Here is an 11,535-nt window from a genome sequence, read left to right as displayed (position 1 = left end):
GCATTTTGGGTCATTGGATACGTTTTCCCCATGTTTGGTTGCAATCTACGGCATATATTTGTTCAATTTGCCAGCTGCTTTGTACGGTTTACACTATAAACGCCATTTTATTTTATTTTATCTAATCTTGGAAACGGCCGAAAATTGATGCGCGCGCGGATGTCATCCAAAAAAAGTCATGTTATTGCTTGGGTGATAACGTTACGTAGAATATTGGGGAGTTTCAGTCTTTAATTGTACTATTTACGCATATAGATGTCTTTATTGAAATGCAACCATACCCCACGGCGGGAAAGCTTTCATTGGAAGCACCAACACGACAGGTCTAGAAACAAAACCTAACGAAATAGAAAGCTTATGTTACATGTAGAGATTGTTCCGAATAATTTAACTGCGCCCTACATGTATATCAGTGAGCGCATAGCAAATATCTGATTTATCCGCTCCAGATGATGCACAAGTTGCGATACCCTGAGATGGCTGTGGAGAACGTGGATGCATTAGACGAACATCTACAGAGTGTTGCAGATAAGATATTCACGGGAAGTTACTTTCAGCTTTTTTTATGACCAAGATATGCCAATACTGTACACACACGGCTGAATAGCACAGGGATAGTCTATAGATCTCAACTTACCAGAACAAACGTATTGTATAAATAGCTTTTTTTATGTGAATCTTTATCAATGTCGGAGTGCACACAGTTTGCTTTAGAAAACATTTCAGAGGTCAAACTTTACCGTCACTGATGAGTGGAACGGAACGCCACAAACCAGATATGATCGTCAAGTCTCTGCCTCAAAGTGCACACAAAAAGGCGCATCTGTCAGCAATGTCATGGATCTATGGAAAATGTCTTATCGTCTGACAGCGTTAAATCAGGAATAGGAGGCTTTAGAGAGATGTCAAGTATGTCGGGTCACTGCACAGTACCTTTATCTATATTTTTTGTCCGTCGTAGCCATATAACAACATAAATATATATATAAAGAGAGCATACAGCTAGCGGCTTTTATTTCCTTCTGAAAATGATATCATGTGTTGAACTTCATATATGATACTCACAGCTTGTTGAAAAACAGAGGAGCTCCCAATATTCATTATCTTTCTTTCACTCCTTTCAGTATTTTACATACTGCACAGGGCCGTAGGTCACGCACGGACGTTTGCTTGTTTGACAAAGAGATTTACTGATATACATTTGTATTGAACTTCTTTGCCCTTCCATACAGGAGGTGGATGTTGACGGAGACGGTACGCTGAAGTTGAAGGAGTTTGTTGAAGGTGTGCGGAGGAATCCTGGCCTGTTACGTCCGACGAGGAACTAGGTAGTTTTAAGGCTCAAGCCAGATCTGGCTCAAGCTACCTGGGCCGGTGTTGAATGTCTTTAAGTAATAATCGAACAACACTAACGTTAATGTGCATTATTTTGGTAGACTTGGAGCCAGATAAAAGCAACAGCGACGCCTGCTGATTGTTCTTCATACGACAATATTCGCTAATTTTTAGCAAAGCGGTATCTGTGATATTTGAAGTACATATACTGTATATATATTGACACCGTATCCTTCCTACGGTAACATAAGACAGTATCAAAGGAGTGAACCCGGCTTACCGCTGCTTGGAGATAAAATATTGGCGGCTTCAAGTTATAAATTATGGTGGTGTGTACATGTGGATGCTTAAACTTTATTGCTTACGGTGGAGAAACTTGAATTTTTCATACAATTTTGAACAATGTCAATATCTATCAGTGTAACATCATGTCCTAATGAGTCTAATATAATTGCCCTCTTCACTTGGACTATACTTGTAACTCACGTTATACTGTGAAGTTAAATTAACGTCGACGTTACGTTTCATGATCTCCGTTAATAAATCAATATCAGCAAAATATTCTTTTGAGTGTCATGCCTTTCTGAATGGACAATCAAAGATTAGAAATCAACAATGTTTTCCTGGCCATGGCCAGAAATTCTACCCCATTAGAATATCGTGGGAACGTGTGGGAAAGTTGACCTGTTCTTACACAGCTCGATGGGCATGATCAAGATGATGATGATGGTTGATTACCAGTGTACCAGGCGAATCAGTTCAGTTCAATCCTCGGAGAGGTGACACCAGTGTCTCCACATGTCTACCAGACGAATAGTTGTTCATAACGTCAAGTTAGGATACTTTACTATTTATGTTCTCTGTATTATTTTTCTATTTCAAATTGAACGCTCACTTCGCGCCATGCCACTAGAGTTTGGAATATCCTGAATGGCAAGGTAAACAAAGTTTTGGTGACGTATGGGGTCTTGCGCCAATTGACAAATAAGGGCACTGCACGATACGTCTCAGAGGAGGGAGGAGGACGAAAAAGTTGATAAATTCGGCGTATCTGAGGAGACCACAGGGTCAGTAAACATCCAGCACTATTCCTGACGTTCTCCCACAAGAAGAGGGCGTTTTACAGGTAGGTTTTGAGCAAATATGGCCCCTGATTTGGTCAGACATGGTCCGTTATGTGTGTGGAGACGGGGAGGGTGGGGCACGTCATTCTACACGACGCACGGATTCTACAAGACGCCGTGTGTCTGAACCAACCATAAAAGGCATAAAGAAAACTTCAAATCCTGAATGGTGAAACCAGTCAGATGCTAACATAGATCTGTTTAGATATGCATTATGCCTAGAGGAATATTTCTCAACCCAACCAGTTAGTCGACTTTGACAACTTCTTGTGGACAAGCGAGGAACTCTTTTCTTTGATATTTTCAAGGCCCCCTAACTCACAAAAAGGAACACTGATATGGTACGGGAATTTAGAGGAAGTATGAGTTTACAATAGATTGAAATAGTTCATTTACATACATTAATAAGATACCCCAGTGTATTTTATTTTGGAATAGGTTTTCTTTTCAATTACTGAATTGAAAAAAAAAATTGTTTTTGTGTTTGTACCCTGTTCATAGAATGGCATAAGCCATTAATCCCCCAAGGTGTAGTGGGGTGAAGAATGCAAACATTGAAACCAAATAAGGCCTATTAATTTAGAGTAGTCAAATGTCTTAAAAGTTCACATGGTGTCACAGAAATTTATTCTCCCTAATTTGCTTGGTAGGTTTCCTTTCTTTTGGGGACTTGTAACCAAGACCAGAATCTCTATAAACGATAAATATGTTTTGGCAACTTGAGGAATCTTGTTTTGCTCATCCCTGTTTTTTATATGAAAATATCTTTGAGTCAACTATCTAGGTAACAGTAGGTCTGCTGCAAGTCTTTGACAAAGGCACCCGACACTCGGGAAGGTTAAGCACATATGTCAAACTATCTAAGACTTCGCCCTTTGACCATGTTTGGAATTGTCGTAGGCGACATTGCCTGGAAGAAAATAACTCAGGAAAACCTAGTCCTGCCCACATGTCTTGCTGAAGACCCACATCTGGCCAGTGCATGTCTTGTGACATTTGTAAAAACAAGTGGCGTCCTCAAGTTTTATAGGTTTTGTACCAATAAAAAAAGAATAAAGGTTCAATCATACGTTACAATTACTGGTAACAGTTAGCATCCAAACAAAGTGAATGTAACGTTACATATATTGGTCATATGACTTAAGGTCAAAATAAATATCATTTTGTTTTGTATACTTAATTGAATAACCTATGTTTGACAGTTAGCAAGTGTGTACAATGTCCCTCTGAAATTTGAGCCAAGATAAGTTTTGTAAACCTGCTGGTACCAATTGATTGTTGACCCTGTCAACTTTGCTTTTGTTTAGGTCAGGGAACATTTCAAAACTCTTGAAGCACATTTACAACCATTTTAGGTGCTCTCTGTCTAATGCAATATCAAAAATATGTAAATGTATATAGTGTAACAGTTAAGGAACAAAGAACTATATGTAGATTTGAATCCTAGAATTTTATATGTTAGAAAAAAATCAAATGCACATATAATCAAATTACCTCTGCAAAAATGAGCTACTGACAGGTAAGCTTATAAGTAACAAGATAGAATGGAGGACAGCTTGCAGTAACTAACAGGAGAGGGTTCAGGTGTCATCTGCCCCCTCCCCCTCCATAATAACTGGTACATCCCTCCTTGGATGTTTGTCCTTTGGAATGTGGATCTGGCATGCCTCAGGAATGTGGCAATGAAAGCTACCACATGCCAGCAACTGCTCAAACAGCAGCTCATGATAAAGAGAAAAGCTGATTGCAGGAGGAAAAAGTGAAATGTGCAGATTGAAAGTTGCCCTTAAAATATTAAGTTGAAAACTTTAAGATACAGTATCATCAAACCAGTTTGGTCAACTGTGCACTAGCAACTTATACCTGTACACATCAACTTGATAGATCAAGGGTTGAAGATTGTTTGAAGGGTGTATGGTATTGGCTGGGTCTTACATTCAGTAATCTGAGTCAAAATTTCTCATTTAGAAAAAATATATGGTATTTCTAGATCTTAATCACCTGCCTTGTCAATGTTTTTAAAATCATTATATGCATTATGCATTTGAGGTATGTGACTATTGTTTCACATACACTGGGTGGAGGGGAGATCTTGTAGCTATCATCACTTAATATGCACACATAGTCTGTAGTAATATTGTATTGTAGAATTAGAATGTTCCCACATGTTGGTGAGCCTTCTCAATCTTATGCAAAGTCCTGTGATGTGGGAAGTGATGGTGGACAGTCATCATGGACGAACCCCAAATCCCTTGTTAATGGTTGAGTAAACAAAGTTATCTCAATATACAAACATTACAGATAGCAGCTCAGTGAGTGCTGCAAATATGGCTTACTAGTAAAGATTTAGCTAACATTGTGAAAAAACGAACTTTGAGAAACTGTAAGAAACTGAGGTCTTTCTTGCAAATTTTCAAAGGTCTCAATTGAATAAAAAGTACACCTCCAAAAATCCAATATTTTTAATATAGTTAAGTTGTATATATATTGTTGCTAGTATGTACAAATGTATGGCTTCAGGATAACTGTAAAGCCTGACCATCAGTGATATTTTCATACCTATTTTTATGTATCAGAAAGTCATATGTACACTGGCTTTTTTGGCATATTTAACTGTAACACTATCAGCAGCTAGCAAACATGCAAAACAAAAGTGGCAGACAGACTGACAAGAAGGCTTGAAGAAAGGTCATGTGTCGGCTTCTTGCCAGACAGAGTCAGGAAATATCTTACATTCTCCAGCTGGTGGGCAGATAGTTTCACCTACATTGTACTCAGCCCTGTTCCGCTGCTTGGTCCAAACAGACACTTGTGGTACAATCATACATACACTGTTACTCCTAAGCTATAGAAAGCAACAAAACATCCTATTTGATTTTAGTTAAAATCTTTACATACTGGTAATACCCCCAGTCTGAGTTGTGTTGTTCCATTTCGCTTCCAGTGACAAGATGAACGCTGATGACCGAGAACGTCGCCGGGAGGAGCGCCGTAGGAGAAGACAGATGGAGTAAGTATAAGTCTAGAACTCAGAGGCTTGAAAGGGCACAATTTATAACATTTCTTTAACTATAAATTCTAGTTAGTATTGTAGTCCCCTCATACTAGTAAATACTTGATATGTACGTACAGGACGGTTTATGCCTAACAGTTGTGTCACCCTTAGCTGTTGAGTCAAAACACCCATTCAGAAATGATAATGTACAAGTAGAAGAATTTGATTCTGATTTTACTGCATATCCATCATGACCTATGGTTCCAGAATGACTCAGATGATTTTATACATATTGTATATGTACGACTGACTTATGACGAATTGATTGAGGAAATCCTTCCATAATCCTGCTCACCTATAACACTTACTCCATCATGGCAATTATTTCAATCTTCCTAGGATTCAATTTTTTCTTCTTTCAGCCTTGTATGTGGTGTACACACAACTAGCCAATAGAAAGATGATTGATTGATCCAATGATTGACTTATTGACTGATTGATTGATTGATTGGATTACCAGACTATACATCAAGTTCAGTTTTGATGTAATGTTCACCCTCTAAAGATACATGTATTTTTTCTGTATCTAACACACAGTGAGGCAGAAGAGTCATCCACACAGTGAGTGTAATCATACACTGTACCTGAGTGTTTGCTGTGACTAGAGCTTTTAGCATATTCTGATTTTGCACAAAAAAAGCCAATCACTCACGCTGCCATGTAGTTGCAAGCTTAAGGTAGTCTCTTCACAACAAATTTCCAATGAACTGCAACCAGTGTAGGTATTCTTTGTGTGCCGTGCAATAGCTTAGTAACTAATACACAATATTTGCAAACTACTGCAGTCCATACTGCAGCTGTGTAGTATGTCATACAAGTATATTTATTTGTATGTATGCACTTTTACCTTAGTTCCTAACCTTTAAGTTTAAGCCTCCATATACAACGTCTTTGCTGGTCCAGCTTGCTTCATCCATATACATGTCATTGATACCATTACTAGTACATGTACTCCAAGTTTGTCCAACATTTGCACAATACATGTACAAATATTGGCCTGTATATGACCAGGTGAGATTTAAAGGTAAAGCAGATCTGTTACTCTAGTCAGATATTTTGGGGTAGGGAATCTCCAGAGCAGCCTTCGTAACCCCTGCTTTGCCTATGGGGTCAGTTAGTCCTCACTCATAGTGAGCAATTGGGCTGGTCTCAATCATGATGTTTCTGACCTAGGGAGAAGAGATGCTGTTACAGTTACAATGTAACCCATAACCTTGAGTGGCCTTCAGGTCTTGTTACGTGGTGACCATTAAGTAAAAAAAAATATCAAAAGATTCAGTGCCATTTTGAGGTGACTCTCATTTGAAAACCTATTGGCAATTAATTACATCAGTGATTCAGTCTGTTCAAGTACTAGACTAAGTGTTTGATCTACCGGTTGATCTACTTTGGCCTAAGGCTCAGCTGCTTCATCTTGTGCAGCAAGTAACACTGTTTAGAAAGAGTTTGAACTACTCATGCAACCAACATATGTCCGTTTGCAGGATTGTTACTATATTGAATGCATGTTTTTAGGTATTTGTGACAGGATATTATGAATGGGGACACAAAATACCAATAAAAGTACACATTTTCAACAGCTTCATTGTCATCACTAATGACTTGTTATCCATTTGTTCTGCTGTGTTTGTCTTGTGAATTATTGCTGTTGTTGTGACATTGTAATTTCATAACGATACATATTGTTATTGTAGCCTGGATACCGGACCCCAGCCAATCTCAAAATTATTTTTGAGATCAGGCTGGGGTCTGGTGTCCAGGCTAAACTTGATTGAAATGTAGTTAAGCTTAATCAGTGAAAGTGTACCTTGCCTGCTTAGTAAAAAGACATTAAAGATATAGTCCCAACTGACAGTACAGTTGATATTACATTAGGTAGATATGTATTATTCGAACATACAACAAACTTGTTAAAAGCTTACATTATGCGTTTTGCATTATGGTTTTCCTGATAATGTAATTCAGACACATTGGACAGTATGTTGAGGACTTTTCATTTTTCTTAAATGATATAATGTTGTAGTGTGCTTTGTACTTGACATGTTCTAACTACTAAGTTGTGTCCGCCATGTCAGAGCTGAGGCGAGCGCGGCTCCTACCGTAGACCCTGACGAGGAGCGCAGGTTGGCCCGTGAGAGGCGCCGCAAGGAGAGGGAGGCAGCAAACGCTGCGGCAGAAGAGGAGTCTCGCAAGATGCAGGTGAAAATTTGACTTGATATCCTTGATAAAGTTTTTATACTTCATTAGGGCTCTAGCCAGCTCGAAAGGTTTTTTCATAAGCCAATTCCTATTGTCACGAAAACACTATTTGTGAGTTACAGAGACTGAACTGAGACCTAGCCTTGAAAAACGGGTTTTTAATGAGATTATTGCATGCAAAATGGCTCCGACACACTTCGTCAACAATCATAACAATAGCAAAACAAACAGTGTGTGGCTTTTACAGCCGTGGACAACGTCCCCAAGCCGCCTGTAGCTTCCACCAAGGATTTTTGTCCGTCAAGGTTGAAGGATTGGTTTTAAAATTTTTCCATCACACGCAGCAAATTTCCGCCAATTGACGGAAAAACGGACGCTGGCTAGAGCCCTGTACTTCATACAATTGATACCAATTATCATATTGTTTGTATTCCATACCCAGACAACCGCCTTATGTCATAACACACCAGGCTTGTACTGAAGATTTGATCGATGGAACCAAGAAAAAATTTTGTTTTTAAATTTCAGGCATGCAAAATGTTACTTTGGGCAAGTAAATTTTTTTATGTACTTGCCTGATAGGACAAGTGAACTTTAGAAAACTTGTTGAACCCTGATACCACTTCCCTGTAAACTTCATCACATCTGTACAGGTGACCACCTCTACATAAGGACCACCTGGCCAATGTAGCCATGTTTTTGATGGTCCCTTCAATGATTTTTCCCATTCACATGTAGTGACCACCTTTTTGCCAATGAGGTTCATTTCTTAATCAGTTCCCTTATGTTTGTAGAAAGATATTCAGTGTAGAATCTGATGATGTCGGTTAAACGTTGGGATATATATATACCAAAATAAAACACCAGACGTTTCATCTTCCTGTGTTTATGTAGGAAGAACTGGAAGCCCGCCGCATGCGTCGTAGGTAAGTACATTCTGTATGCAAAGCTGTTATCATGATCAACATTTGAAGAAAGCTTTATAACAATGTTTAATTGTCTCATGAAATGCATTGAAAGTTAACACAATGTACAACCACATGAATTGTTTCTGACCCTGTAGGAAGATGAGGGATGGAATGGACGAAAACCAGGACGACTCGGATCGTGTTCTCAGCCAGGTCAGTTTTGCCAATCAAGAGTAAATTTATTACTAGTAATATTACCTCTTTTCAAGGAAATTCGTATTACTGAATGGGATTGTATGAATTATCTGTTCCTTGATTTGCTCCGGATCATTCATCAGGTCCAGTTGTTGTGCATGATATCCTTTTTGTGAATGTCAATCTTTTGCTTATTTATTATAACTAGCTATCCTAAATGTATGTAAGTCTTTTGTTTAGAATAGATTGTGGATGTTTGCATGTTTACACCTACATGTAAGTAACTGTAACAACATGTATAATGTGGATATATATATCTGATAGAAACTTCTTTGTTTCTTTCCCTTCCCTATAGCTGTATGTAATGTGTCATTGCTTACTGTAGAGCTGTATGTACTCTGCTAAATGTTACCCTCTCTTCCATCTTGTAAGATGTGACAGTGGGTAACATCAACTATGTCGTGTCACAATCTCAGTCCTGCAGCTTAAATGCTCTGTCACTCTGTCAGCCTTCCCTTCTTCAGCCACAATATTGGAGCACAGTCCTGAACTTGTTGATATAACAGCCATCTCCTTGCATATTCCTTGAGGTAAAGACCTGTTTGTGATTGTGTTTTGTGACATTCTATAGTGTCTTGCTAACCCTATTAGATATATTTACAACATACAGTGTACAATTCTTGAATAATACACACAGAATTTTAATTGGAAAAGTAATGGATTGATGGAAAATGTTCTAGTCCAGTGATCATTATGTATTTCAGAAATCTCAGAAAGATTAGAAAAGAATTATAACTCAGCTGGCATCTTGACTGTCATGACTAGGCAAGGCATTTTTTACAAATGTTTACATTGTATACTTGTCTACTAGGTGTATTTAAAGGAATTAGAGGTACCATTTTAGATATCATAGTTTGAAAGAAGTCATGAAGAGATCTGTATGCCAGTTCTCATTGAAATTTCAGAATGGTATTTCATTTTGGTTAGAGCATTTTGATATACTAGTAGCCTGCTTCCTTGGAAATTATTAGTGTTATCTAAAAAGGTCTGTTGCACTGCACAGGCTTGGCACATACTTTTTGTATGACATGGGTGATAAGAGTCTGAGATATGCTTTGCTGCAGTGTATCTTGCTAAATATGGTGAACTGTACTCTACTTACGTTTTCTCAACACATGGCATGTACATGTACCTACATGCTGTGTATCTGTAGGAATGCATGTTTCCTTGTTCTGCACCCTGTGTTGTATCTTACACTGACCTGTCGCTGGCCTGTATCCTTCACTTAGTCTCACAACAGTGGGGAAGCAAACTTCCCAACCTTATATGGCATCACTGGAATGTGCTGCGCTAACATCTGTCTCAAAGTGCCTTGGTATATATTCTTGGGGCATGGATAATATCTAAGAGGTGTGGCAGGAGAATTACCTGCAATACAATATAGCAATTAAGATCCAGCATCTAGATCTGTTGTCAGATGTTGTTTGACAGTGTTCTGCAGAACTGATCTTGTTGGTTTTGTGGTATTGGTGAAGTTTCCCATGAATACCAGATCATGAAAAGGGAAACTACACAGACTAAATAGTAATGTACTACTGTATCATTCTCACTTACCAACTAACTTGGTATACACATAATTATACACATGTGCATTTGGAAATGAGGGATTCTTGACCCTTTCAGCTCTTGCAATGATTACGGAAATGTGGAACTTGTCCAATTACATGTATACTGTAGTGCATACATGTAGCATATGTTGTGAAATATATGTAACGTTAGTTCAAAGATTAACTGAAGAAAAAAACAATGACCCCAATGTTTTTTTTTTTACTTTTTATGAATATGAATGCATGGATTTCTGTACTACAGAGTCTGAGAAGCTACATATTTTAAAACATTGATCCATTGGATGAAGATAGCCTTAAGCAGTATTAAATTAAAGTAACTTTGTTTTGCACCTGGATAGAAAAAACTTGAGGAAGAGGCAAAGAAGAAGGAAGAAGAAGAAGAGGCTCGGAGGAGGGAAGAAGAAGAAGAGCGTAGAAAGGAGGAGGTAGGACTGATGATGACACAACATTGGGGAGCATCTTGTACAATTCAAAGATTGAATCAAGTGTCTGTTTTATAAGTGATACTTTTATCATTAGTATGAAAATGAATTCTCCACCTAGCTAAGAATTGTTCGCAATCTTATCATAATCTGAGTCACCTTGTCATATAGCGAACACTTAAAATTCAATACCCATTTAACTATTCTCATATCTATCATTTTTCTAAGGAAAATACTTACATAGGGTTACAGGTTGTTTCGCAACAATGTCAGTTCGCAACAAGGTACAAGTCTTTTCGCAACAAGGTACAAGTCGTTTCGCAACATTTGAATGTTATTAATCTTGATAGCCTAAAAGTATTAGAAATTGTATTCATAACATAAGTATGTTCCTACCTGTGCACGCCGCGTTAGAAACTGTACCGCCCGGCGTATGAAAATCATCGGGCTGTCAGGTCCATGCGGCCCTATGTTCCTCTGCCGCCGGGGTTGTCTTTCCCACCCGGTAAGATTTTTACACGGAAAGAGTATAATTATTGTTAGGAATACAATTACTAATATCATTAGGCTATCAAGATTAACAACATTCAAATGTTGCGAAACGATTTGTACCTTAAACTTGTTGCGAAAAGGCTTGCCTTGTTACGAACTGACGGTTGCGAACTGACA

General features: G+C 38.3%; 2 protein-coding genes across 5 annotated transcripts in view; both read left to right on the top strand.

Annotated features, from left to right (window-relative positions):
- LOC118421755 (neurocalcin-delta B-like) overlaps positions 1-1,328 on the top strand; it is a 3,177-nt gene extending 1,849 nt beyond the window's left edge. The window contains exons 4-6 of the mRNA XM_035829256.1: positions 450-546; positions 1,125-1,147; positions 1,233-1,328. Of these exons, the coding sequence (XP_035685149.1) occupies positions 450-546; positions 1,125-1,147; positions 1,233-1,328 (216 nt within the window). The remainder of the gene's footprint in view (positions 1-449; positions 547-1,124; positions 1,148-1,232) is intronic.
- Positions 1,329-2,278: 950 nt separating this feature from the next.
- LOC118421654 (vicilin-like seed storage protein At2g18540) lies at positions 2,279-10,959 on the top strand. 4 transcript variants are annotated; one of them, XM_035829092.1, is made up of 8 exons: positions 2,279-2,461; positions 5,404-5,469; positions 6,052-6,075; positions 7,590-7,713; positions 8,608-8,639; positions 8,777-8,834; positions 9,341-9,406; positions 10,783-10,823. In XM_035829092.1, exons 2-7 carry the CDS (start codon positions 5,411-5,413, stop codon positions 9,377-9,379), a joined length of 336 nt encoding a protein of 111 aa, XP_035684985.1. In that variant the 5' UTR covers positions 2,279-2,461; positions 5,404-5,410; the 3' UTR covers positions 9,380-9,406; positions 10,783-10,823. The 4 variants fall into 4 exon arrangements, with proteins under 4 accessions (XP_035684985.1, XP_035684981.1, XP_035684984.1 ...); XM_035829088.1 differs by lacking the exon at positions 9,341-9,406 and having other exon boundaries at positions 10,783-10,959; XM_035829091.1 differs by lacking the exon at positions 10,783-10,823 and having other exon boundaries at positions 9,326-9,406.
- The last annotated feature ends 576 nt before the right edge of the window (positions 10,960-11,535 follow it).

Source organism: Branchiostoma floridae, chromosome 8 (genome assembly GCF_000003815.2).
Source record: "Branchiostoma floridae strain S238N-H82 chromosome 8, Bfl_VNyyK, whole genome shotgun sequence".
Classification (NCBI taxonomy): Eukaryota; Metazoa; Chordata; class Leptocardii; order Amphioxiformes; family Branchiostomatidae; genus Branchiostoma; species Branchiostoma floridae.
This window is presented reverse-complemented; position numbering and strand designations above follow the sequence as displayed.

Excerpts from the sequence above, each read along its gene's own strand:
- LOC118421654 (XM_035829088.1), top strand. The coding sequence starts at position 5,411 with ATGAACGCTGATGACCGAGAACGTCGCCGGGAGGAGCGCCGTAGGAGA. Across the intron at positions 7,714-8,607 it reads AGGAGTCTCGCAAGATGCAG|GAAGAACTGGAAGCCCGCCG; the intron begins GTGAAAATTTGA and ends GTGTTTATGTAG. Across the intron at positions 8,835-10,782 it reads CGGATCGTGTTCTCAGCCAG|AAAAAACTTGAGGAAGAGGC; the intron begins GTCAGTTTTGCC and ends GCACCTGGATAG.